Here is a 27726-nt window from a genome sequence, read left to right as displayed (position 1 = left end):
GGCCTGGAACAGCGAACCTGTGGCCAGTGGGAGCTGCGATTGGCCGAACCTAAGGAGGCTGCAGGTAAACAAACCGTCCCGGCCCGCCAGCTTTCTCTGATGGGCCATGTGCCAAAGGTTGCCAATCCCTGATCTAGCCCAGTATTCTGTCTTCCGACAGTGGCCAATGTCAGGTGTCCTAGAGGGAATGAACAGAACAGGTAATCATCAAGTGATCCATTCCCAGCTTCTGGCAAACAGAGGCTAGGGACACCATCCCTGCCCATCCTGGCTAATAGCCATTGGTGGACCTATCCTCCATGAATTTATCCAGTTCTTTTTTGAGCCCTGTTACAGTCTTGGCTTTCACAACATACTCTGGCAAAGAGTTGCACAGGTTGACTGTGCATTGTTTGAAGACATATTTCCTTTTGTTTGTTTTAAACTTGCTGCCTATTAATTTCATGTGGTGACCCCTAGTTCTTGTGGTATGAGGAGTAAATAACACTTCCTTATTTACTTTCTCCACACTAGTTATGATTTTATAGATCTCCATCATATCCCCCATTAGTCAACTCTTTTCAAAGCTGAAAAGTCCCGGTCTTATTAATCTCTCCTCATATGGAAGCTGTTCCATACCCTGAATCATTTTTATTGCCTTTTTCTGTAGCTTTTCCAATTCCAATATATCTTTTTTGAAAGTGGGCGACCAGATCTGCATGCAGTATTCAAGATGTAGCTTATCATGGATTTATAGAGGCAATATTATATTTTCTGTATTACCTATCCTTTTCTTAATGGTTTCCAACAGTCTGTTAGCTTTTTTGACTGCACTGCATACTGAGTGGATGTTTTCAGAGAATTATCCACACTGACTCCAAGATCTCTTTCTTCAGTGGTAACAGCTAATTTAGACCCCACCATTTTATATGTATAGTTGGGATTATGTTTTCCAATGTGCATTACTTTGCATTTATCAAAATTGAATTTCATCTACCATTTTGTTGCCCAGTTTTGTGAGGTTCCTTTATAAAACTCTTTGCAGTCTGCTTTGGACTTAACTATCTTGAGTAGTTTTGTTTTCCCAGATCATTTATGAATATATTGAACAGTATTGGTCCCAATAAAGACTCCTGGAGGACACCACTATTTACCTCTTTCTGTTCTGAAAACTGACCACTTATTCCTACCCTTTGCTTCCTATATTTTAACCAGTTACTGATCCATGAGAGGACCTTCCCATGACAGCTTACTTTGCTTGAGAACCTTTGGTGAGGGACTTTGTCAAAGGCTTTCTGAAAATCTAAATACACTCTATCCACTGGATTACCCTTGTCCACATGCTTGTTGACCCCCCTCAAAGAATTCTAATAGATTGCTGAGGCATGATTTCCCTTTATAAAAACATGTTAACTCTTCCCCAAAAAATCGTGAAGTCAGGCTTACCGGCCTGTAATTGCCGGGATCGCCTCTGGAGCTTTTTTAAAAATTGGGTTCACATTACCTATCCTCCAGCCATCTGGTACAGAAGCTGACTTAAATTATAGGTTACATACCACAGTTAGTAATTCTGCAATTTCACATTTGAGTTCCTTCAGAACTCTTGGGTGAACACCATTTGATCCTAGTGACTTATTACTATTTAGTTTATCAATTTGATCTGAAACCTACTATAATGGCACCTCAGTCAGGGACAGTTAGTCAGATTTGTCACATAAAAAGAATGGCTCAGGTTTGGGAATCTCCCTCACATCCTCAGCTGTGAAGACCAATGCAAAGAATTCATTTAGTTTCTCCCCAAATGGTCTTATCCCCTTTCTGTGCGACTTTAGCATCTCGATCGTTCAGTGGCCCCACTGGTTGTTTGGCAGGCTTCCTGCTTTTGATGTGCTTAACATTTTTGCTGATACTTTTTGAGTCTTTGTCTAGCTGTTCTTCAGATTGTTTTTTGGCCTTCCTAATTATATTTTTACACTTCACTTGCGAGTTTATGCTCCTTTCTGTTTTCCTCACTAGGATTTAACTTCCACTTTTTAAAGGATGCCTTTTTGCCCCTCACTGCATCTTTTACTTTGTTGTTTAGCCACAGTGGCACTTTTTTGGTTCTCTTACTATGGTTTTTAATTTGGGGTATACATTTAAGTTGAGCATCTATTAAAGAAGTTTCCATGCAGCTTGTCAGTGAGTGTGAGAAACTGAAAAGAATGTTTGAAGAACTTGTGTAACTTTCACTGAAGTGGTGCATGTAGCCTCATTCAAAGACTCAGCTGCTCTGCAATAGTGGGTTTAGGTATTGGGTATCTCCATGGGAAAGAGTCCGGGCAAAAGGAATCTCCCCTTCCCCACTGACACAGAGTAGCTGCAGAGCTGCTTTTAGTGATTACTCCAACCTAATGACTGACTGAACCCCATGAGGAGGCAGAATGGAGGGATCTACACAGTTGCTCCCCACCTCCAATTAATCTGGCCCAGTAGATTTAACAACCAAGAGGCCTTCACATCCACAAAGGTGGAGGCTGGATGTGCCCCTCTGTGCCTGATCCTGCATTCTTTCATATTCAAAACTTCTGTGAACATCAGTTTCAGGTGCATAAAGAATGCTGGATCAGATCCTCAGCGTGTTTCTCCTTTATTAAACACTAGTACACCAGTGCCGCTTGGTTAGTGAGAAGTGAGTGCACTGTTACAAGAGAAGAGACACTATTGTGAAAATCACTATGGTGCAGAGGGTCACAAAATCAAAGAGCTTCATGATAGCCCTCCAGAGGGTGACCTTGGTGTGGGTCAGGGGAATTTAACTCCTTGCAACATGTAAAAAAGAGGCTGTGACCACTCTTCCAGCTCATGAGCTAGCATAGCAATAATGGGGGACAGAGCAGCACTGCCGGCAGGACCCCAGTTTGTCACTCTCCCTCTTACACTGAACAGTATTTGCTCATACAGTCTGTATGCATGCAGAGTGAATTTCATAGAATATCAACTCTAAGATTTAGCTAGTTCCTTGTGGCTCATAATCTCCCTGCTCCCCGACAAGGTTGCCAGTATAACTGTTATAGCTATGGCCCCAGGGTACTCTGTGGCAAGGTCTCTGGACCCTGGGGAAGCGGAGCTGAAGTTCTGTTGCAGCTTCATTTAAATTAAGAAAAGTTTTTTTAATGAAATATGGAAATATTCCAGTCAGTGCAGAAGCCCTAGTGGTGGTAACATCTGTATTACATTTTAAGCTGTTCCCCACATTTTCACTTTTCAGAATGCTGCTGGGGCTTTTTAAATTGACACTGTACCAATGCATTGCAGCAGCTATCTGGTGGAAAGGAAAGTTTTGCCAGCTGAACAAAGAACAGATCAAGCTTTTGGCCACTGAGGAGGTGTGGGAGGCAATCTGGGGTTGGATGTTCCTGCTGAAATGATCACCATTGAAACAGTTAACAATTAACACCCTACTGAGATGAAAAGGCCAGTTTACATCTCACAGATTTATTGTTTCTAGTTGTCTGCAGACTCAAAAAGACCATCAGTATACACTGTTCATGTTTGGAAGGGTTTCTTCATAGCTGCGAGGGCTAGAGATACAATTTTCTTAACAATTAAATCTTTGATTCTGGAAAGAAGTTCAGCAGGAGGGATTGGATTCCCTGGCTGCAGAACCCCAGCATACCCAAGAGCTCTGGTTATTAATACCCCTTTTCTTTCTCTATACTTTTCCCCACCCTATATACATTGATCTGCAAGGTAAATGAGATTGACTTGATTGCTCTTGCTTTCTGTCCCAAGGTTAATTCTATTTGGGTTTGAGAAAAGAAGGCCACATTTGGGGCTATATAGAGGGGTTAGTAACATGCTGGTTTGTCATGGTGAGTATATGTCAGTGTAATTTACTGGCTGAGGGCACAAGGGGCAGAGTTGTAGGGAAAAACCCCCCACCAATAGGGCCACATTAGAAGATGTAAGTTAGATCAAGGTTTCTCAACGACTGGTCCATAGACTGGTGCCAGTCCCTGAGATCTCCCTGACAGTTTACAAAAGCAGCAAGCTGGTCCCTGGTATCAAAAAGGCTGAGAAACACTAAGTTATAAAACCTACCCCTTTTCTCATTTTACTTTGCACAGGGTAGGCCTTTATGGAATTTTTAATATTTGTCGTCCAGGTTGCCAGCAAGGTATTTCTGTTAGGGTCAGTGCCTTCTCAACCATTTTTAGCTTCTCTTCTTCCTCTTTTTTGTATGAGTCCCCCCCCCCCCCACCCATTTTGGTCCAATTTCTTTTGGTTTCTTTTTCTTTCTTTTTTTTAAGCTGTTTGAGTCTACAGGTCCAGTTGTATTTTTATTGTCTTAAAATGTGTATGCTTCTTGGCTGTGTTAATTAGATACTGTATACAACAGTAAAATAGACCACACACACAACTCACCAAGAGAGAGAAGGGTTTCAGATGCTACTTTTCTGATTTCTTCATTGTCAGATTGGCACAGCGTAACTAGCATTTTAATACTTTCAGTAGCCTAGAAAGTGAAAAAAACATGTGTTGACATTACCAGTTACTATCTATTCGTATTCTTGAGTGGGTATACGTAAACCTCCTTCTCCACATCTCTCTCCCACCCCAAACACATACAAACAGTGATTTGCATCTCCGTGTTTGAACTCAATTTGTTACTTTCCCAGAGAGCAAGGAGTAACACTTCTGATGCAAAAATCTCAGACCTTTGGACAAAGCAACAGTTGTGATTGCCCTTGCCATGGGTGCTACAACTGTGAAAGTGGTGATGAGTGGAACAGAGATGGGTGCTGTCCCATCACCCCAGAAAGAAGGTGTTTAAAGGAACATAGATTATGTGGCTCCAAAATATGAGATGACTTATTATATTTTTTTTTAAAGTTTAATGTGATGTCTTTTTCGAAATAGCGATTCTCTTCTTCTCTTCTGGTTCTTATATACTTCACCCATCACTGTAGTATCTGAGCACTTTCCATTTGCGCATTAAGCAACATAACTATCTGTCCTGGTTCATTCACTCCCATCTCCTCCCCAGGAGGAGAATAGCAGAAAAACCAGACAATGGGGTAGGGCTAAGGTTAGGGTGGGTGTGGAGGTCAGCTAAGAGTAAAATCTCAAGTGTTTCCATTTTCCATTATAGGCCGGTTCTTCACAGATTCATAGATTTTTAAAGGGACCATTAGATCATCTGGGGTGACCTCCCGTATAACATGGGCCTTTAAATTTCACCCAGCTACCCCTGTATTTAGCCCAATAACTTGTGTTTGGCTAAACCATATCTTCCCAGAAGTCCCCAAATCTTGATCTCTTGGTAGTTTGCTCCAATGGTTAATCAGTCTCACTGTTAAAAATATGTTTCAGAGTAGCAGCTGTGTTAGTCTGTATCTGCAAAAAGAACAGGAGTACTGGTGGCAGAGGGATCACCACTCTGTAATGTCTATATCTCATGAAATATAACTTTTTTTTTGGATGGGGCACCTACTGGAGCTACCTAACTTCAGGGACCATATGAGGGTTCAGGGATTGAGAACAGCTAGTATGTCTCCATCTCTCTCTCTCTCCCCTCCCCCTTTTACATTTTTTGGTTATGTCCATTATCATTTTGCTCAAGAAGCCAATTTTTTTCCCCTCTACCAAGACTCTGTACTTTTTTTTTTTCCATGTAGCACATACCCTCTATCGCCTAAGAGAAATAAGATCCTTTTTATCAAGGCACAAAGAGACAGATGCCTAATGCATAGTTAATCATCATCAGAAACTGATTGCTTTAAAAACCAAGATTCTAAACAATTCAGGCCAACAAGCCATTTGTAAAATATCAGGGCACAAAATACAAAATAAAAAGCAATGCTCATGTTGCTGCTGCTGTTTGCATCTTGCTGTATGTGCATCTCTGTGCTCAAGAGGCTCTATTGCAGGGATTCTCAAACTTCATTGCACCACGACCCCCTTCTGACAACAAAAATTGCTACATGATCTCAGGAGGGGGGGACCAAAGCCTGAGTGAGCCCACCTGAGCCCCATTGCCCTGGGTGTGGGGTGGGGTGGGGGCAAAGCCTGAGCCCCAGTGCTTGGGGTGGGAGGCAAATCTGAAGCCCAAGGACTTCAGCCCCAGGCAGGGAGTGTGTAACCTGAGCCCCGCCGCCCAGGGCTGAAGCTGAAGCCTGAGCTCCCCCACCCAGGGCTGAAGCCCTTGAGCTTTGGCTCTGGGTGGTGGGGCTTGGGCTTCAGCCCCAGGCTCCAGCAAGTCTGAGGCATTGGCTACACTTACACTTCAAAGCGCTGCCGCGGTAGCGCTTTGAAGCGCTAAGTGTAGTCAAAGCGCCAGCGCTGGGAGAGAGCTCTCCCAGCGCTGTCCGTACTCCACCTCCCTGTGGGGAATAACGTACAGTGCTGGGAGCCGCGCTCCCAGCGCTGGGGCTTTGACCACACTGGCGCTTTGCAGCGCCGCAATTTGCAGCGCTGGAGAGGGTGTGTTTTCGCACCCTGCTGCAGCGCTGCAAATTTGTAAGTGTAGCCAAGCCCTAAGCCAGCCCTGGTGACCCTATTAAAATAGGGTCGCAACCCACTTTGGGGTCCCAACCCACAGTTTGAGAACCACTGATCTACTGAATAGAATCTTTACTTTGTTCTCCCATGGAAGTTCAAAGCAAGAACAAAGTTCAACAACTGATTACATCACATTTTACCTGAAGGCATTTCAGTGCCATGCAAGCTGCTTTCTGTAGGTGGAGGTTAGGCTGTGTTAGCACTTCACAGTAGTAAATTAAAGCCTGGAAAACAGAAGGACACCAATTAAGATGTTTTGTAGCTGTGTTGAGGAGAAAAGTGAAAGTAATGTATGTATCGCTACATTTCCAAACATGCAAAACCAAATTACCTAACAATGTGGATACAGGATTGAAAAGGAAAAATCATCGTGTATTGGGTAATTGGATGGCTCCGGATATGATAATGGGGTATGTCATTGATTGGCGTCTCTGAGAAACTTCCATCAAGGGCACCAATTATTGTTGATTGCTTTAATGTGCACACTTTCTCGCTAAGAACTGGACCAAGACCACTAGCTCTTCCCATGAATACATCACAAAACTTGGGCTGGATTTCACATGAAGTAAGTGGGTCATGACTGAGACTGAACTGCTCTCTCCCTTTTCAAGGTGGTCCCTCTAGGCCCAGGGATGGTAATGACTTTGGTCACTAGTGACCTAGGCTGGATTGGAACTCAGAGAGAATGAAAATGACTATCAGAAGCTGCTAAACCAAGTTCACAGCTCAGTTCTAGAGATGTTCCAGTCACTGCTAAACAAACAAGAATCTGCGTTAGTCACAAATCTCAAGAGCAGGCAGCTCCTAGTGAATTCTAGGGTGTTTTGATACAAGCACCATGGCGCCTTTTCCCTTTAGCAGTGAACCAGACATAAATGCAGCAGGCCTGTGCTAGGAGAAGAGGACATTTTTTTTGTCCATTGCAGAAGAGGGGCAAGGTAGCACAGAGCACTGATATTGCACAATTAGAAAATGAGGAAGGATAAAATAGAGAGAGACTGAGGAAAGAGAGAATAGAGGGACAGAGGAAGATGACCAAAAGGAGAATGAGCATTTTTCTCTCCCCTTCTTTTGCATTCTGTCATTTCCCCCGTGACACTAAGCACCTCTGTATTCACACCCTCCACACTCTTGTAATAATCTTAGTACAAAACAGGCCTTGTGAGGTATCATTTGAAAACTAATAACTGACTGATTAATATTCTTGTGCATACACAAGTAAAGGTATATGCTAGGCTTATGACTAAAGTGTGTTTAAACCAAGCATTCCAGTGGAGTTGGTAAACAGATCTGCACTAGACAGAGGCTGTGGCTACACTTAGCACTTCAAAGCGCTGCCACGGTAGCGGTGCTGCGGCAGCGCTTTGAAGCGCTAAGTGTAGTCAAAGCGCTGTCCGTACTCCACCTCCCTGTGGGGAATAACGGACAGCGCTGGGAGCCGCGCTCCCAGCGCTGGGGCTTTGACTACACTGGCGCTTTGCAGCGCCGCAATTTGCAGCACTGGAGAGGGTGTGTTTTCACACCCTGCTGCAGCGCTGCAAATTTGTAAGTGTAGCCAAGCCCAAAGGAACATGTTTTCTCTACCTGTGAGTTACTTCCAAAGTATTCTGAATGACAATGAGAATGTATTTACATATCACCTAAACAGATCCATCAAGTTAAAGGGTGGAGGCAAACCTCACACTAAGAAGTGGGGTAGGAGATCTCCAGCAGGAGAGGGAAGCTTGGTCTGGGTTTTACTTGTCAAAGACTACATTGCAAAAGGTTTACTAGCCTAAAGACGGTGGGTGGGACTTCAAGCGATAAGCAGTTGAATCAACTGATTGTATACAATAGTACTGTGTTATAAAAGTGTACAGAGTGAGCTCTTTTATGATATGCTGGTGATTAATATCATGTGAATTATATGCACTAACACTATATAAGGCATTACTGATACTCATTGATATTAGGCTTTCCAATCTGGGGAAAAACAGGTTCCCTCCCAGGCAGGAGAGAAAGGAGACCACACACCAGACCTGAGGGGATTAAGGTAGGCTAGATGGGCCAACTAACTGCATAGGCTGCACCTGGAGGGAAGCCAGGGCTCCATAATGCTTAATTAAGGATGAAGCTCACCTGGGCAGGAACAGGCAGGGCTTCTATAAAGCTAACACCAGAAGGGGGCGGCAGACAGAAAATCTGTAGTCACTCTGCCAGGAGAGATGTATGTTAGAGATTGCATGGTCTGGCAAGAAGCCCCAGGGGAAAGCAGCCATGGGGAGCAAAGGAAGCTCAAACAGGTAGCAAACCCAGAGGATAGAAGGAGGGAGTAGGACAGAGCCCAGGAAAGGAGCACCTAGGTCTGAGAGAAAGTAGACCGTGGTTGTGGAGCATAGGGTCTGTGAGCTGGAACTTGGAGTAGATGGCAGGCCCAGTTTCCCCAACCAGACACTGGGGAAGTGGCACAGCCTTGGACATAGGATGGAAGACTACCTGGAATAGCTTATCCAGAGAGACATTGACAGACCCTGAAAGGGGAGGACTATAGTGACCTGGCTGGAGGGCCACGTCACGAAGAGGGAGCAGCTGTGTCACAAGGAAGATTACTACCCTGGCTTCTGGAGTGTGAGACTGAGGCTGAGTGACTGCCGGAAAGGGCATCCAACCAGTGGCAAACTAATCCCCAGATTAGCCATGAGGAGGTATGCCAGCAGTGAGTAGTGAACCTATTACACCTGTCTTCTAGATAAATTAAGCATGGTGGAATCAAAACAATGGAAGCCCCATTTACATACAGGGGGATGAGAAGCCCATAGGAAGGGAATAATGTTATGAGCTCATCCTGCATCTTGAAATAGTCATAGAACTTTGGAAGATATAAGCAAGGACAGAAGCCATCTTTGGCATCCATGACTAGAAAGACAAGAGACCAGAGCTCTGTGGAAGCCAGAAAATATTAACAAGGCTTTGAAGAGATCTTAATGAATGTTAGTTAGTTAGCATGAGTTAGGCTAGCTGTGATCCTAATGATGTGAGATTTGTAGAAGCAAGATAATGTAAGACAGAGTGAACTGTGTGAAAGTTATTACGACCTTGCAATGTGCAGTCTTGCTTTTTTTAGTAGTGAGACAAATAAGATAGCAGAAAGGCTTATGTATAAACAAATGCAAATGTTTTCTCTTTACTGTCTCCATGATTGCTAGCTATTGTCTGTAACAAAAGTATAAATGCTTGCTGTATTTGTTTACTAATTGAGAGAGACCTGTCCGGGACAAGGGGCAACCCTGTTTCCTAGGACACTCCCTCCCTCTATTGTAATTACTAGAGAAAGAATAAAGTATTTGATTTTGCTGCACCCAAACAGAAAGCGAGAACTGAGTTTTTCTCCGACAATTTGGGGGCTCGTCCGGGATGGCAACGCCCACGGATACACAGACGGCTACTACGGATCGTTCCCCTTCGAACCCCATGGCGCCACAATAGAGGTAAGAGACCTTTTGAAATCTCTATTGGGGTGTCGGAGGAGGACTGTCTGTGGGAACGTCTGTCTCTGTTGGGCTCACGCCATCTGAACTTATTGACTGTGCAGCAGGATCAAATGCAGAGTGGTATTGGGGAGAGGCCCCAATAAGGTTAGTTTATAGCAGTACTGGGAACTGCTGAGTTGGCCAAGGAAATGCATAAGGTAATACATAAGGTAATGCATAGGTAAATGCATTAGAATGCACCGGTGCTGAGGGGTTTTTACCGCCTCAAGCGGGGTTGTCATACCACCTTATGGTATTGGTCCGGACCAGGTAAAGATGCATCGTGGTTTAAAAAAAAAAAAAATTTAAAAAGGTTAAAAAAGGGTTAAAAAGAGGCCTGTGTGTGTGTGTGTGTGTGTGTGTACACCAGTGTGAGTGATCGTTATTGGAAGACGCCCAGAGTACCCTGTGAAGCGGAAGCTCATGATCAGGACTGCTCTAACGCAAGCCCGGTAACTAGTGGATCTTTAGGAGATCCGACCCACGGTGGGCTGACTCAGCCTGGCATAGTCCGGCGAGGAAGCTGCCTGGGTCTAGGAGTGTGTGAACCCATCTTCCCTCCCCTTTCCCTTCTGTGTGGGCTACTGACAATCTGTTCGTCTCACTGGATGCAATTAGAGTAAGCGGCGCAGTCTCCCAGAGACTAGCCGACGCTCTTTGCTGAAGATTTGATTTTGCTGCACCCAAACAGAAAGCGAGAACTGAGTTTTTCTCCGACAGCTCTTAGCATGCTGAGAAAGATAGGTCCTTCAACCAAGCTGCGGCTGAAGTCTCTGGAACTGACTATAGGTGAGAAGCCTACTTAGGAAGACTGTGGAAATCACCCCCTTATGCTTTTGTAGAAGGTCCTGACTGAGAAAAAGTTAATTATGACCGGTGAGAGAAACCATCTTGAACAAAACCCGTGCCTTACTCTGTTAAGTTTAGATGCATGTTTTCACTTTCATTTGCTTGTGACCCTTTCTAACTTTATTCCAGTTACTTGGCATCACTCAACCTATGACCTATTGTTCATACATTTGTTTTAGTTTTACTATGAACTAACTCAGTGCAGTATTAAATGAAAGGGTGTATTTACCCCAGTGAAGTGGTAGGTTATGTTTTTAGAGGAACAAATGGACCTTATTATTTATCTGAACAGTCCAGGAGAGGGCTGGATGTTCTACAATACACGACTTGGAGGAAGTTTGGGACAGGGAGCTTGTCAGGGTCACTTTGCTGGTTTTGTAATTAAAGCTGTTGGAAGGCAGAGTGGGGCTATAGACAGGCTGCTGCGGTCAGAGCCACTGAACAAGGGCTGTTTAACACACAGACACTCCAGGGCCGCCCAGAGGATTCCGGGAGCCCGGGGTCTTCGGCGGCGGGGGGCCCTGCTTCGGCGGTAAGTCGGCGGCGGGGCGTCCTTCCGTTTCGGGACCCCCCCATCGGCGAATTACCGCCGAAGCGGGACCCGCCGCCGAAGTGCAGCCCCCACCGCGGGTCTTCGGGGCACTTCGGCGGCGGGTCCCAGAACGGAAGGACCCCCCCCTGCCGCCGAATTACTGCCGAAGACCCGGCTGCACTCTGGCGGCGGGTCCCGCTTCGGCGGTAATTTGGCGGCGAGGGGTCCTTCTGTCCCGGAGAGGAAGGACCCCCCGCCAGCGAAGACCGGGAGTGAAGAAGCTCTGGGGGCCTGGGCCCCACGAGAGTTTTCCGGGGCCCCCGGAGCGAGTGAAGGACCCTGCTCCAGGGGCCCCGAAAAACTGTTGTGGGGGCCCCTGCAGGGCCCGGGGCCTGGGGCAAATTGCCCCACTTGCCCCCCCCCTCCCCGGGCGGCCCAGAGACACTCAGGCTGTGACCTGCAAGCTGGTAGGCTGGCTGTGAGCAACCCAGGCTAGGAACTACAGCAGCAAAGCATTGTGAGGTGCACCTTGGGTTGCAGGGCAAATAGTGACGCAACCTCTCACTGATCTGGATTGCTGTCCCCACCCCCTCTGGACCCATCACACCCTCCTCCTGTTCTGCCCCCTCCTCACAACCAGGGCACCCAAGAATGAACTTTCACTGGAGTAGAAGCAGAAATGGGGAAGAGTATTGCAGGTACAAAAGTCAATCATTACCTCTCCCTTCTCTTTAGTTCACTTGTTTACACTGCCTTAATTTCAAATCATGTTTTATCTAAAGTCTTTGATCCAAATTCTTTTTATCACCTAATTAGGGACCATGAAGCTGATTGTTTGGTCATCAGCAATTCCCTTCCTCTAGAAATCGGGATGCTGCCCAGATCTTACCACCTTACCACCATCTCTTTCCAAAAGGGCAGTGCTTGAAGAATGGCCCAGCAGCATTTCAATAATCACCAGATAAACAACCCAGCACATCCACTAATGCGGAAACATGATAGATGGTTGGAGAATACAATGCAAACCAAATAGTTTTAAATTAGTTACCAGATATGATTGTGACAGATATCAACAGGCATACCTGCATGTTTGTATATTATGTCAGACTTGGAGAAACAAGATGGGTGAGGTAATGTCTTTTATTGGACCAAATTCTGCTGGTCAGAGACACAAGCTTTTGCACTTACACAGAGCTCTTCTTCAGGTCCAAATAACATAAATCAAGTCAAAAGACATTACCTCACCCACCTTGTCTCTCTAATATTCTGGGACCAACATAGCTACAATAACACTGCAAGACTCTGAGAAGTTACTTTACACATTAGCCGGAACATGATTATCTAGGTCTCCTATGTTGTATGTTGTTTTTTCAGTTAGGTATTGTTCCTCTGTCCCCTACCTTCTCCCTGAAATGCCTGTTTTTTGCTGAAGTTGACAAGAGTAGTGTCACAGCCTCGCCAATTTCATTTTTATTTTCAGTCAGAAGTAAAGCCAAGGACCTCAGTACTTCCTGCTGAGGTGGAAGACTGCTGGAGGTTAGCTCAGCTATATTCTGTAGCAGTTTTTCATCTTTTAATGTCTGCAGCTTCTGAACCACTGAGGCTGGAATGTAAAAGAAAGAGATGTCAATATTCTCCTTTTGTTCATTTATTCTCCCCATGTATTACGTTGCTCCTTTCCACTTAAAATAGCTATCCACTGGCACAAAGGGGAGGTGAAAAAATCCTGCTTCATTGAGTTGCCAGCATTGCAATGCTCTGACTTGGAGTGTTTTGATTTTTGGGCTGTGTATCCCAGATACTCTTGCTGAGAACTGGCATACATTCTCAACAGGAGTAACATGTGTGGATGTGCTAAATGGAATGTTAGGTATCTTATTTCCAGCCCAAAGTGAAATAATCAAATCTTACTGCAGCTAGAAAACTCAAGTTCTAATCAGTGACTGTAGCAAGGGAAACTTAATATCTTACGGGGAGAGTTGAGTTTGAGGCATGTTTTCCTTAGGCATGTTCTGTATCTAAGACCACATATCTGTGTCCAGTGTAAACGCTACTCAAGACATCTGATTATAGTAATAGTGATGCTATATTGGGTTATTAGTTTTTGTTTTGTTTTAGAAAAGTGACTAGACTCATGAGTGAGTGTCTAATAGCATTGGCTTCAGCCAGCCACATTGAGAGCAGGCGTTGTGCAAGCTTCTCCACACAGCCCCATGGAAGCACTATGTGGGGAGGCCTTGCTTTGAGTCAGATCTTCTCCTCTGCTATATATTGGTACCAAGGACATTATGTGCCAGTTTTTCCTGCCCACTTATGTCCATCTCTGCTGACAGCCCCTGCTAACATGCCTCAGTACTGAACATCTCTCCTATCTGTTGAGTAAAAGCTGGCAGCTATGCCAAGATGTGCTACTGTCTCATGTAGAACAGGGGACTAGGAGGAGTCCATCAAACTCCATTTCAGATGCACTAGATTAACAACTGAAATTCACGTCTCCAGGAGCGAAAGTCTAGAGCATGATGGGCTGAGTCCCAACGAGTGCCAAGTGTCTGTTGCCCTGTTGAGTTCACAGGGCCAGGTCTTCTGAAGTGCTGAGCACCTCTGGCAAGGCAAAGAGTTTGCTCAACTTCCTCAGCACTTCCCAAGAGAGGCTCGGCACTTCATGAGATCGGTTCAAAAGGGATGATGGGCACAAAGAGACTGAAATCAGTAAAAGCTGTGGGCACTCAGCACCTTCCAAATTTTGGGACCAATCCAACAGTACCATCCAGCCCCAAAACATTAGTTCTTTCTACACACTTGTTTTTAATACTCATGAGCATGGAGGGGAGGGGGCAGTGTCAGTTGGACATACCCGCCCCTTTCTTCCGTATACACATGTGCCACTGCAATCCTATTCAAACACCCAAGGCAGTTGTTTCCCTCTTTTCCCTGTTAGTTAATGAAAAATCAGCCCAAGGGCTGAATTGTTTTATCTGCTGCTCAAAAGCACCTTGATACATTTCCCTTCTTCCAGCCAGAACTTAAACACTCTACCTTCTTTTGCAAGTTGCAACAAATAGCTTCCAAGGTCGCTAACACCGTTGCTGGCAAAATAATTGTAATACTGAAAAACTGTTAGGATTTCAGAGGGCAGACTGGATGAGAGGACTGGTTCTGTTCGGTCGAGGATCTGAGATAGCAGGATTCTGAATACTACGTGCAGCAGGAAAAGACAAAGGAACATTGTATTAACAAGAGCAAAAAACTTTAGGCAGAGAAAACACTGCAATTAACTTGGTTTGACACTTTAAAACATGAAAGAAAGGTAGAACTTAAAAAAGAAAAGACACCTCCCAGCATCAGCATTTCTAATCTTCACTAAGGGCAACATTGTCCTCTGTCTGGTCCTCATATGTGTAATATCTGAGCTCCTCACAATCATTAATAGATTCTATCCTGATGAAACTGTGTGAGGTAGGGAAGAACTATTGCCAACTTCCAGAAGGGGGACTGACCAGTTTGACTTGCCCTACATCACACAGGCTGTCTGTGGCTGTGCCAGCAATTGAAACTCTTGAAGCCAATGCACCACCTTGTCCATTAGACTATCCTTTCTCTCCACCTGACAGTGCATTATTAAATAGAGGACCAAATGTTGTGCCCAGTTGCACCTCTGTAATACCACTGAAGTCAATGAAATTGCCTAGGGGCAGGAGTTGGCCTGGAGCATGGATCTTTTGCTATTTTATGTTCATACGCAAAGCTTCTATTGACGTCAGTGTGAATTTGGCAGGCAGAACAGGCAAGAGAATGACCTGGGCGGTGCAAATAGAGAATTTCCCCCTAATATCTGACTAAACTAATGCACTATCAGAGCTAGTCATATATATATATATTTTAAATAATCATGTGGACTTTAAAACAGTTAATTTCTTTAGGTTTACTATTTTGGGCAAAATCTTCTGGCTTTACAAGTTGTGGCAAAAAACCCCAAACATTTAAATCAGTTACTCTCAGGTAAGGTTTTTGAACCACATCCCAGTTGACTTCTGTGGGACTGAAGAGTTGTAGCTGAAGATGAGCAAAACTTGGTCTCCGCATATTGGCATTTTTCAGAAGCCCACTACAAGACAGATTCTGCCAGATCCACCTTGACTTATGGGTAGAAATTTTGTTTTTTGAAGAATCTACCTGTTTCTGCAAGTCCTGGGCACTCTTCATTCACAGCTGTGGCAAAAGTGACATCCAGCTGCTTTATCATCTTGTCTGTAGAGGTATGATACACTCCTGTGGGACCCGTGCACTTAGTCCAGAAAGACAGCAGTGATAACTTTTTATGAAATTCTGGAATTGCTGGGGAGGAAAAACAAAACCAGTGAAACAAAATTGCAGAGATCAGATTGCTGTGTTAGCAGGGGCGGCTCTAGGATTTCCGCCGCCCCAAGCAGGGCGGCACGCCGCGGGGGGCGCTCTAGCGGTCGCCGGTCCCGCGGCTCCGGTGGACCTCCCGCAGACGTGCCTGTGGCGTGCTGGGGTCTGGAGCCGGCCCTGTGTGTTAGTATAACAAAAACATAAGGGTAGATAAATACTTGTTCCCACCCCACTGCTGAGTAGTCAACTTCCCAATGCACAGGAAGTGCCAGCTCTTAGAGCTTTTAAGGTATTTTGGCTTCCCAAAATGATGAAAGCAAGCTTGCTTCTGATCCAGTATTGGAAACTGGAAAATAGTTATTCAATTACCATTAAGTACCAAAGAGATGTGAGGTAACAGGGTGAACACAGGACTGGGAACCACAAACTCCAGATTTCTAAACCTGGCTCTGGCGCACACTCTTTTTAGGGCAACTCACCTAAGTGCTTTGCCTCAGTTTCTTGCTCAGCAGAGTAATGCTAACAATATTTGCCTAGTCCACAGTGCTTGTGAGGATTAATAATATTTGTAAAACTTTTTAAAGATGCTACAGAGCTGCTAAGTGTTAGTCAATAATGGTAATTGAAGTAGTCTCCTAAACAAACTATTCAGAGATGGTGTCATTCCTCTGATCCTGTAAACTAGAGCTCCCCCAAATAATCTCAGCATTCTGGACAAGGAGAGGTGGAGGAAGAATCTGGCTTCTCAGAGGAGACCCCACACCAGTTGCTTTGGCAATATCCTTTACTACGGCAGCCATCTGCTTTTTTGTGTGTGGTAGAGGAAAGGAGGCACATTGGAAATAGTGAGCATCTCTCCCTTCTCCCCTTGCCTTTCTGGATATCCTACCTTAGCCCTGCCTGACGTCTCCTGCCACCATCCGTTGACTGATACCAGACACTGTCCATTTGCATTTGCAACTGTGTGTGTCAACCTTTAGTGCAATGGAATTTACTAAAAGTGAGACAAATCACTGCTTAGGAACACACACACACACACCCTTTCCAAAGAGCAAACCCCCTTACTGTTGCTTACCTTCAGTTACAGAGATGATGTTCCCCATGTTCTCACTGCTGATCTCTGCAAGATTCTCCACTACTACGATCTCCTTGGACAGTTTATCCAGGAGGTTTCTTACAACAAATGGAGTTTTACTGGAGAACACAATTTGCTAATAAAACAAGGGTAAAAAAATAAAATAAAAAATTACTGAACCCTACTAAGAGTCCTGAAGACGTTTCATCTTGCTGAAATAGTCTGATCTGAATACAGATATATTTAATCTAAGAACTGCAGTGAGAAACTGGTTGTTTGTAACTCAGAGGTTCTACAGTACACCTCAGGAATGGAGATTGTTCATAACTGAACAAAACATTATGGTTCTTTCAAAAGTTTACAGTTGAATATTGACTTAATACACCTTTGAAACTTTACTATGCAGAAGAAAAATACTCATTTCCCTTTTTTTAAATAGTTTACATTTAACACAGTGTACCGTATTTGCTTTTTTTGGGGGGGGAGGAGGGATCTCTGCTGCTGCCTGATTCTGTACTTCCGGTTCCAAATAAGGTGTGTAGTTGTCTGGTCAGTTTTTAAACTCTGGTGGTTCAACTCTTTAGGTTCTACTGCATAGTATCTCCTTAAAGCTTCTGTGTGTGTACGTTTCGCAGTTGTTGCTCACTGTTTCTTAGGGGCCCAATTTTTATGCCTATACTGAAATACCTAAATACTCATTTAAATAGCAAAGTGCTGCTTTAGGCACCTAACTCCTTCCATAGAGTTTAAGACTAGGGCAGAGCATTAGATCATCTAGTCTGGCCACCTGCATAACATGTGCAGCCCATAGAATTCCATGCAGTTACTCCTGTATTGAGCCCAATACTCTTCCTTATTCTATATGGCTGGGATTTAGCTCTCTAAATCAGCAAGATGATAGAAGCAGGACTTGATTTCCATTCTAGCAGAGTGAGCCTGTGGCCACTGGAAATAGATGTTAACTGTGTCTGTGTGGGAATGAAGAGCCTAATGCAGTAAATGAGGCTCCAGTATACAGTATTCCAATACAATAGGAAAACACTGATGTTCTCCAAAGGAGGCACCCTTCAGGAAGCAGAAGATCCTGGGACAAGTTTTTACTTTGGTTAGGGAGGGAAAACTTCCTGGAATGTATAACTATCCAGACTTGGTTCACACAGAGACTGGACTTCAGTGCAACATTCCACTGTGCTTCACACAGAGTTCAAAGCAAAGGTAGCATTTTACAGTTCCTGCATTTAAAGAATCATCTTGTTTTTTATACCCAAAATACCTTTTGCTTTTAAAAAACACACTCATCTTGGTTGACTTCCAATGGCCTGGGGTTTAGCTAGAGTTAACAGTGAATGTATGGGCTTCCATGTCAGGTCTGGAAAGCCTAAGTCACATAACAAGGCTGACCTGCAGCTGCTCTGAGTGTGGAGTGGAAGTCAGTGGCAGGATCAGTGCCAGGATTTGGGTCCAATGGGAAAGTGAATTGAGCGGTCTGCACTTTCTGTAGTGGACACCAGTAGTTCATGTCACAACTGCCCTATAGTTGCAAGTCTTGTGCTCAGCTGAAGAGGGCCAGGACTGGCATAACAGAGGTCTGGCAGGTCACGACTGAGGCACATTAGAAGAGCTACATTTGCAGAAGCTTTCTTGGTGTCAGCCAGCCCCTCAACTGGTTCAGTCTAGCAGTACTCCTGCCTTGCTTTCACCCAGTACTAAATTCATCAGCCAATTTAAACCGTAAGTAGCTGGCACACAAATGCCTCTAGGAATATTATAATAAAAATATAACCCAAAAGCAGTTGTACCTGAATGAGCTGTGTACAGTACTGTAAATGCTTAACTATTGTGATATCAAGACTCTCATTCCCTGTGGTCAGTGGGAGAGGACTTCCAGCTACACTGGTCCCAACTCCTGTGTCTTCAGTCAAAGCTTCACTGAGGTGCCCTCTGGCTTCTGGGTGATCTGACCTGTAACTGTTAATGCAGGAAGTTGGGTAAGGAGTTGATTTTCTTCTCATGCAGACAGAGCACATTAACTCAAAATGACTAACATCAGGCACATGAAGAATTGCTGCAAGCAGTGATCTGTAACCAAAGAGCCCTTGATAAGCCAGAAACCTTTTAATGAATACATCATATCTTAACTTGGCAGTAACATTGTGTAATGAATGTGGAATGATTGTACACATTTAAAAGACAAATTGCTTCCACAGTGGTCTACTTGTTTCTCCAGAACAATGCCTCTTTTGTGGAGAACTCACCAAGAAGTCTTTGAAATTTGCCCTTCTTAGCACTTGTTATTTTTTCATCTGTTGACATTATTAGTTACCAAATTGTTCTGGATTAAACTGCATTATTGATTTGTGGTTTCTCAAAAATTAAACCATTAAGAACTCATTTCAGTGTTTTGCAGGCACCAGATTTAATTGTCAGTAAAAGAAAACATAGCTGGAATAAGAGACATGATGGTTCCATCTGCTGTTTTAGGCATAGTGTGTATAACAAACAGTTCACCATATTTTTTCCACATGATGATACTTATTCTCACTGTGTTTAAATCATTTCCATTTTCTTGTTGTTGCAACAATGTTCTCTCATGGTTTGAAAATAGGGCCCGATTCGGATTTCCAATATGCAAACACATATTTACATGTTTTAAAAATCACAGCACCTGCACGGCTTTAAGTGGACCCTCTAAACTATGCATTCAAATTCACCTAAAATCAGAGTAGGAACTGAGGCTGCTTTCAAAAATCTTCATTAGGAAAAAAAAAAAAAGGAAACCTTTTCATTTTAAGCTAGTTCTCTTAACTCATTGCTATGGTGCTTATATAAGGCCTGACTTTGCAGGCAGTTTTGTCATTCACATCAGCAGGAGCAGGATGAATTTAATAAATGCCTAGGTTAGCAAGCAACGTAATTTGCATAATTTATTTCCATGTTAAGTCCAAGGGGTTTTTTGGGGGGGAGGAGGGGAGTATGCAATGAGATGGTTCTCTCCCCTACCCCCCATGGCAGAATGGTGATTGCTTGTTGTGCTGGAAAATCCCTTACAAGTGCTATGATGGGAAGTGGGAAATGTAGCTTCCCTTTTAGGAGACCGCGGTGTGTTCTTTGCTCCTTTTGCAGTCATATTTGCAGTGTGTAGACTTCTTGGGTCATGTTTTAGTTCTCCTCAGGTTACAAGTGTATACATGAGGATCTAATGATAAAACACAGTCAGCTTCACAAGGTGACATGACAGCACATAACAAACACACAACTACTTCTCTCACAAAGACAGTGGTGGAATGAGGGCACGTAACATGCAGGGCCATGAACAAGTACCAGTCATCACTCTTGCATTCCAAAGGAAACCTACACCATGCAGTTTAAATCTGGCCCTGTGTTACTGTTACTGACAATCCTAATCCACTGCAAAGACTCATTGGGCTAGAGAGAAAAGACAGGGGTGGGAGGAAAAACAGAGAGGAATTAGTTACTAAATCCAAACCAAGGAAAACCAGGTCCAAACCTATATCAAGGAAGAAGCTCTGCAGATATTGATCTCAGTGTGCCAATTTATTACACTTCCCTTTTGGGGGACAGAGTGTAGCTGTTTGAACAAGAAATTGATACCTGCATTTGCAGTGTTTCATGTGCGTTAACCACTAGAAAACCTCTTGATTTATAACTTCAAATATCTAGTTTCATCTTCCTTGAATAACGTGTGCACCAGGATCCTCTGTTAGTGACAAAGAACTAGTGTAGTGGCTTGCCTTGAGAACCGCAAGCTGGCTGTCACTATTTACTTACCTAGTCTTCTCAGTCTCAGTGTCTGAAAATACTGAGTCAGCACCTCCTCCACCATTACAAACCTCATCACCTCCACCATCCTCATCATCAAAGTCAGAGGTGTTCAGGAAATCAAAGCTTTCTAAAGCACTTTCAACTGTTAGACTGACACTGGAGGACCTGCTTCGGTTTACTGCTGGCTTGCACTGCAAAGGCAGAACAAACCAGTGAACACCAAAAATATATTTAACTACTGAAAAAAGGATAACATTGAAGTTTACAACTTTTTATATGCTTTAAAACTTAATTTTATTGGATTATATTAATTTCAGACCTTCATAAGAAATACAATCAAAGTCTACACACTGAAAAAGCTCCAAATAGAAAACGTCAGGGCTGGGGTTCAACTCTGTCATACATTTCACTTAAAGTCAACTGAAAAGATCTTCAGTGGCCTCAAAGAGGACAATCTGTTAATGAACATGTGGGAGGCTGAAAACGTAAGGCACATTCCATAGCAGTAATTTTAGGTACAGAAGCTTAATTACATGCATTCATTTAAGCTGTACTGGGCCAAATTCAATCCTGGGATAACACCAATGGAGTTTAAATATGGTATGAATTTGGTCCCATCTCTCCAGATTACTGTACAGGACTGGAAGCAGGAGAAAAACAAGACATTCCTCTATCAAATATGGCACTGGACACCCCAGGAGACAAGCAGATTCCTAAAGGCAATATTATAACCCAGAAAGTAACAATTCCAACCAGAGGAGATTCCTTCTTTTCATATCACTAGGGAGGAACTGAGTGAGAAACTCAGAACAACAGGGAGAAAGTGTAAGTAAAGCTTCATGGCCTCTGTAAGAAATCTCTAAGACCCCAATCCTGCATAGTGATCCATGCAGGCAGACCCTGTGTTCTGCCATGCTGAAGTCAGTGGGGCTCTGCATGGGCACAGATGTTTGCTTGTGTGGATCATCTTGCAAGATCAGAGTTTAAGTCGGTAACTTGACTTAGGATCAGCTTCAGCAGTTTTGCAGAGCAATTTCTACAGTTGTAGCTATACTTATCATCCTCATCAGAGATGGCTTGAAGCCACAAAGTATGGTTCCAGAACAGAACCTTCCTAAAAGTTGGTGTTAAGATTCAGAGTTCTGGTTTAGCCCATTAGTGAGGGATGAGCTGCCTGGGAAGTTCAGATCTGATTCCAGAACCACACTTTTCCACACCTTGGGGTGATTTGGAGTGTTGCATCTATGCCATCTGTACATAATATTAATACTTTAGCATTTATAGTATCTTACACCTTCAAAGGTTGTATAAGCATTAAACAAACAATCCTCACAACACCCCTGTGAGATAGGTATGTGTTATCCAGCCTTTCATTCAGTTTACATGTTTGATGGGCTAGTAATGTAGCTTCCTGTCCTGTACAAAATAAAACTGTAGCAACTGCACTGTCAATTTTCTCTTCCTGCTGACACAGTCAAGAGAAGCTTTCTTCAGCTAGAACAAGCTTCTGTCTTGACCTTTTGAACATGAAGTCCAGCAACTTGGTTAGTGACCCACAGTCTCAATCCTCAAGCAAATTAACAGGTTGAATGGCGATCTCAAAGAAGCAATGGTCTCAAGAGTCCAAGTATCCCACCTGCACATGCATCCCCCCTCTGTTCCTTTGTCTTATATGCTTCACCGACAGAGAAAATGAATATTTTCCCCTGCCCCAGTACTGTTCTGACAGCTGACCTCATTTGCACAAGCAGCAGAGCAGCTGGGAGGTTCAAAAATAACTGATACTTGTAGTCTTTCATGTACAAATCCACTTCGGAGCTAGTTCACGGAGTCAGAGCAGGAGGAACGGGCTGTCAGAAAAGCACTTAACTTGGAAAAGTATCATGTAGCTGTAAATGCCAATGGAAACACAGATGTTAAAATGGTAACGCAAAAGGACAACCTCTCCCTCCTTTTCTTAGTTATGCTCTTCTTCAATTATGTGGCTAATTCTACACTACCCAGATCATTCCAACAGACCGCCTGGCATATGAATCTGAAGCATTTGAAAGCAGTTATTCCCAATTAACTCTGTCCTCATGATAAAGAATCATGAATATCTTCATGGGGGGAAAAATGTGCATCTTAGTGAAGAGCTGTGAAACAAATCTAAGGTTAAGACATTATGTACTTTAACATATGTAAAATACTTTTTCCTTTTAGCTTCAGTCTCATTCTTAGACTAATTACAGGATTTGTAACATTACTTAGTCCTGCCTTGAGTGCAGAGGACTGAACCAGAAGATCTCTTGAGGTCCCTTCCAATCCTACACTTCTGTGATTCTATGATTTAGATACTTAGGGGTGTTAGTTACAAAAGAGCCTACATGATTTAAGAGCACAAGTCCCACTAACTTTCAGTAGACCTTGTGCTCCTAAGCCACCTAGACGTTTTTGAACAATTCCACTCATCCAGTTACAGGGCCAGAACTTCAGCTGGTATAAACTGGCAGAGCTCTATTGATGTCAATAAAGACAAGCTGAATTATAGCAGCTGAGAATCTGACCTGTAGATTTTTATGGATAGAAGGGACTGCTGTGATCTGACCTCCTGCATAACACAGGTCAGAGTTTCACTAAGTAATTTCTGCAGTGGGGGAAATTTATTCAATTATTTGTTGATTATGGTACCCCACTATTTTTTCAGCTTCTATCTAATTAAATTAAAATACAAATTGCTCAAGAACGTAAGGTAATAGTAACCAAACTGAAAACAACAAAGCTTTAAAATGTGTCACTCTAAAAGAGATGGTTGGTCAATCAAGGTTGGAGTGAAGCACTTGGTTTTAGGTATTTTCCCAGTGAGCTCTTGACAGACTAAAAAAAACTGTACTTTGCTGTTTACAATTAATAGGGTTGCTCATACTCATTCAGATTTTCTATGTTTGTTTTCTGAAAAGATACTTACTTTGAGAATATCGTCCAGATGCATCACCTGCTGGTCCAGGTCCTGAAATTCTTTATACTGCTCCTTGTGTGGCTCAAGGGCTAGGAGAAGCCCCTGAAAGGCATCTTCTATGCTTCCATCTAAATAAGACTTATATCCTTCTGATTCGCCACTTATTGATCCCTCACACTGCAGCCTTTCAGGTGTCATTGGAGCCTCTGCAGAGGTGAGCCTTTTTACCAGCTGTTTGGTGATGTTGCCTTCATAGGTGTCCAGTTCCACCGGTTTCAGCTCTGACACGTCATCTGTCTCCTGTAGAAGTGACACTGGGACACTAGAATCTATAAACAGGTTATCACTCCCAGGGCCTGGAGGCTTTTGGTGAACTTCAGAAGCTACCCTGGAACTTTTCTTGTTCTCATGTACTGGTGTATGCTCTGGCTGTGACTTCAAGTCTTTTGACTCAGGTGCAGAGTCCAGGGACGAGTTTGTGCTGGAACTGTCCATCATTGGGTTTTTTGAGGATTTGTGCTCTGGAGGTGACACAGTAATTTCAGGACTGGAAGGGTCAAGGGCAGAGGTGGAATCTACAGTGATGGGTGGGGGAGCACAATCTCCATTGGGTATATCACCAAAGCTGAAAGATATTGGTCTTTTCTCAGTGCCTGCCATCCCATTTTCAAAGATGTCGTCTGGCGAACTGGACTGCAAAGATAATGTAAACTTGTAAAAATAAAACACAAGGAATTCATCACACACGGTACGTGTGTGTAAAAGAGAAAGAGAGACAAATTCAGCCCTGGCATAAGCTGACACATCTCCTGCGCATTTCAGTGGGAGTGCTACCGGCTACATCAGGTCTGGGAAACTTGGTCAGTATCTTTTCCGTTGGCAAACTAAACTGAGCCCACTATTGAGCGTGACACAACAGTAAGATCTGAACAGGTATAATTGGATTAATTCTCAGCAATTTAATTTGCATTATTCATTTTACTACTTCACATAGAAAAGCCCTGTTCATTGTTATATTGTTACAGTTCTTTTGTGCACGTCTGTACTTGTTTAATGATTGCTCAGACTTCCTGTTTTGTTTTTTCCATTTCTAAAGCAATAAAAAAAATCCTAGAATCACAAAGCTGTTTAACTAGCTCATGTTAATATTTAATATTACATGATTTTCAGGGACACACAATTTTACTCATGCAATACTTTTGACAAAAAATTAATGTATTTGTTATACTAAGAGTAACTGGTGAACATAGGTCACATAGAAGTGGTCACCAACGTATCGATTGCGATCGACTGGTCAATCCTGGAGCCTCTGCCAGTTGATCGTGATCTCTGGGCTGATAAAAGTCCAGCGAAGCAGTGGGGCTCAGACAGGCTGCCTGCCTGCCATGGCCCCATGTTGCTCCAGGAAGTGGCTGGCTACTGGCACAGCCCTGCAGCCCCTGGGAGGGGGGGGGGAAGCAGCTCCGTGCACTGCCCCCGCCCCCAGCACCGCCCCCGCCGCTCCCATTCAAAAAGTGATTTTGTGTGTAAAAAGGTTGGAGACCACTGAGAATCTCAAAGATAACAGAGAACTTGCTTGATACTGTTTCCACCAGTTCTCTGACAATCTGACAGGTAGAAGACAGTAGTGTAAACAGACGGACAGAATTTTCTACATTTAGGTCTCTGCAGTGGATCTCCGCTCTCCACATTTTACACATGTGCACATCTCTCACTCACCTCCATGGGAGTTTTGTACATTGTAGGGGAAACAAAATTTAGGAGCCAAAACTTGCCATACAGATCTGACTGGAGAATTTCACCAGAATGTATTTAAAAAAAAAATTTTAAAATATCCTTTGGTTAGACAAGGCATCAGTAAAAAGGAGCAAAATGTATGAATCTCTCACATTTAACTCTCCTTTAGTATGAATAATGTAGCATTAAAAAAAATCTCTACTATCTTCTTCACTATAAATAGGTTTGAGCCATCCTGGAGTTTTAGAACAAATTCTTCTGGTATTTTAACCAATCTTTGAAGTAGATAGTAGGAAATGAAACATAGAACATTAAAAGGATAAAAAAAATCACAGCAAAATGGGAAGTGTAAGAATCTCTTCAGAATGACATTGAAAGCCTACAATATAACGCTTGTCGTTTAATGTAGTCCTTACCCTAGAACGTTTTAAATTGCACGGCAAACTAGGTCACAACTTACATATAAACACAACACAGATGAAAAATGACATATTTTGCTGACAATTTGCTGAAGAAAGCTGCAAGCATTTATACATTGGCTTAGTTTAAAAGATTAAAGCATCCAAAGTTCTACTGAACTTTTGCCCAGAGCTCTTTGTATCTTTCATTCTAAGTCTAAATATATTTCAAGTTCTGTTTTTGTTTTTTGCTTTTTTCCAGGTACCATTTTTAAACTTTCTTTCAGTGCTGGAAGTCAGATTACAAGAAAAATATAGAGCATTGAGCAATCTAACTTTGCATTCCTAAAGACGGGTTGTCTGACTATCATTTGTAGCTTAATCTCTGCCCCATCCCCAGATAAGGGCTGTGATCCTGATCCTACTGAAGTCAATGGGAATTTGGCTATTGGCTTTCCTGAGAGCAGCATTGGGCTTATACTCATAGTCTCTCCCTTGCAACCAGTCAGCAAACTAGATCTGTAATGCTAAAGATCAAACAGAGCATGCATGGAAATGAGGAAGCCACGTGCGCACTGAAACGATCATTCATTACACACACCCGCACCAGCAAAACTCACATATTGCTCTAGCCCTGCTTTAGGCCTCAGCCTGAGAGATGGCAGGTCACTGAAAGAGCGACTGCGCTGCAGCCTGTCAAAGAAAGTGTCTTGCAGAGCATCTAAAACTGACAACTGCGGCCTGTCTTGTGGAGGATGTAGCCATTTCTTCAGCAGTTAAAGCAAAAGGGGGAGTTAGTTGAATGCATCATAGTTACAGCACTTAAATGGCCAGCTTTAAAGATATTAATTGCGGGTGAAATTCACCTCAGTGCAAGGCCAATGCACTACTTAAATCCTACTTAACCCATCAAAATATGGTTTAAGTGGGACTTGTGCAGATCCTTTGCATAAGGGTGAATTTCACCTTGAGTTAGATTAAACAAACTAGGTTTATTCTAATTGTTTTAAACTGCTATTGCCAAATAGACATACATTGTATAAAGTCTCCTCAAATATTACAAGCAGAAGTATGGGCATCCAATAACTGACCATATTACATTTTAGGATTACAGGAACCAAAACACGCTTTACTTCTAGGCTGAACAGCTGGAAGTGTGTTGCTTTTCAGAGAGTTTAACATGGCATAATGATGAAGCTGGGAAAAATGCATTTTAAAGCAATTAAGCATTTACTATGTTGATGAGGGTCTCTTTCCATAATTATGTGAGGCCAAACTTAACTTACAAAGAATGAGTGATCCTTGAAGGTAGGAGTTTCTGGAGTCCCTTGGCTATACGTGGACATTCTTCTTTGAAGAGCAGATGCCTTGTTCACATTGCCTGTGGATGGGGTCAAGTCCTCAACATCAAATGGGCTGCAGTAAATAAATAAATAAATAAAATAAATATCTATCACCCTAGGCAGAATGAGACTGCATCACAATTATAGGGAAATTGTTTCCTTTTTTTATTATTCTTCATTGAGTTCATTAGAATAATCTGCACCTGACACAAAAGAAAAGTAATGGATTTTAGCAGCAAATCTAAAAAAGGAGAATTCAGTTTTTAAGTGAAGCATTAAAGAGAAAAATCTTGTTCATTAGACAGTTAGCTCAGAAGTGAGATTCTCATTTAGGATAAAAAGCAGTCCACTGCCAGGAATAATTTTATGTATGCTAATATGATGTGACTCCTACAGCATGAAGAATTTTCTCCCATTTGAGATGACAGGTATCAAAAATAATTAGGAGTAAGGCGCTCTACTATTAATAGAGCTGTTACATCACAATGGAATACAGAAGTTGGCATGATTGGTTTAATGCTTTATTGCATTATAAGATATAACATACACAAATGTAAATATTAAATACTTCACAGTTTGTTTAGAGAGGACTGGTAGATACTTCTTTAAAATGCCATAAAATCTTGCTTTGAATCCTTGCTCTATCATCCGGTGCTTATTATTGCTGTGGGGTGAGCATGTCAAGGG

General features: G+C 43.0%; 1 protein-coding gene and 1 long non-coding RNA gene across 3 annotated transcripts in view; one reads left to right on the top strand and one right to left on the bottom strand.

Moving 5' to 3' along the window:
• Window positions 1-27726, bottom strand: part of RIPOR2 (RHO family interacting cell polarization regulator 2) — a 70749-nt gene that overhangs the window by 2781 nt on the left and 40242 nt on the right. The window contains exons 12-21 of one of the 2 annotated variants that reach the window (XM_045008113.1): window positions 26983-27112; window positions 23571-24254; window positions 20630-20814; window positions 18640-18808; window positions 16841-16976; window positions 15586-15747; window positions 14449-14607; window positions 12813-13015; window positions 6663-6746; window positions 4387-4477 (exon numbers count right to left, since the gene is read on the bottom strand). In XM_045008113.1, the coding sequence (XP_044864048.1) occupies window positions 4387-4477; window positions 6663-6746; window positions 12813-13015; window positions 14449-14607; window positions 15586-15747; window positions 16841-16976; window positions 18640-18808; window positions 20630-20814; window positions 23571-24254; window positions 26983-27112 (2003 nt within the window). Of the gene's footprint in view, window positions 1-4386; window positions 4478-6662; window positions 6747-12812; window positions 13016-14448; window positions 14608-15585; window positions 15748-16840; window positions 16977-18639; window positions 18809-20629; window positions 20815-20987; window positions 22513-23570; window positions 24255-26982; window positions 27113-27726 lie in introns of those variants that run through there. The other variant, XM_045008114.1, reaches the window with a different exon arrangement.
• Window positions 6962-27726, top strand: part of LOC123365349 — a 94327-nt gene continuing 73562 nt past the window's right edge. The window contains exon 1 of the long non-coding RNA XR_006577536.1: window positions 6962-7087. This is a non-coding gene — a long non-coding RNA (uncharacterized LOC123365349). The remainder of the gene's footprint in view (window positions 7088-27726) is intronic.

This window comes from Mauremys mutica, chromosome 2, assembly GCF_020497125.1.
Source record: "Mauremys mutica isolate MM-2020 ecotype Southern chromosome 2, ASM2049712v1, whole genome shotgun sequence".
NCBI classification, from domain to species: Eukaryota; Metazoa; Chordata; order Testudines; family Geoemydidae; genus Mauremys; species Mauremys mutica.
Note: the sequence above shows the minus strand (reverse complement) of the source record. Positions and strands in the feature narration are given on the sequence as shown.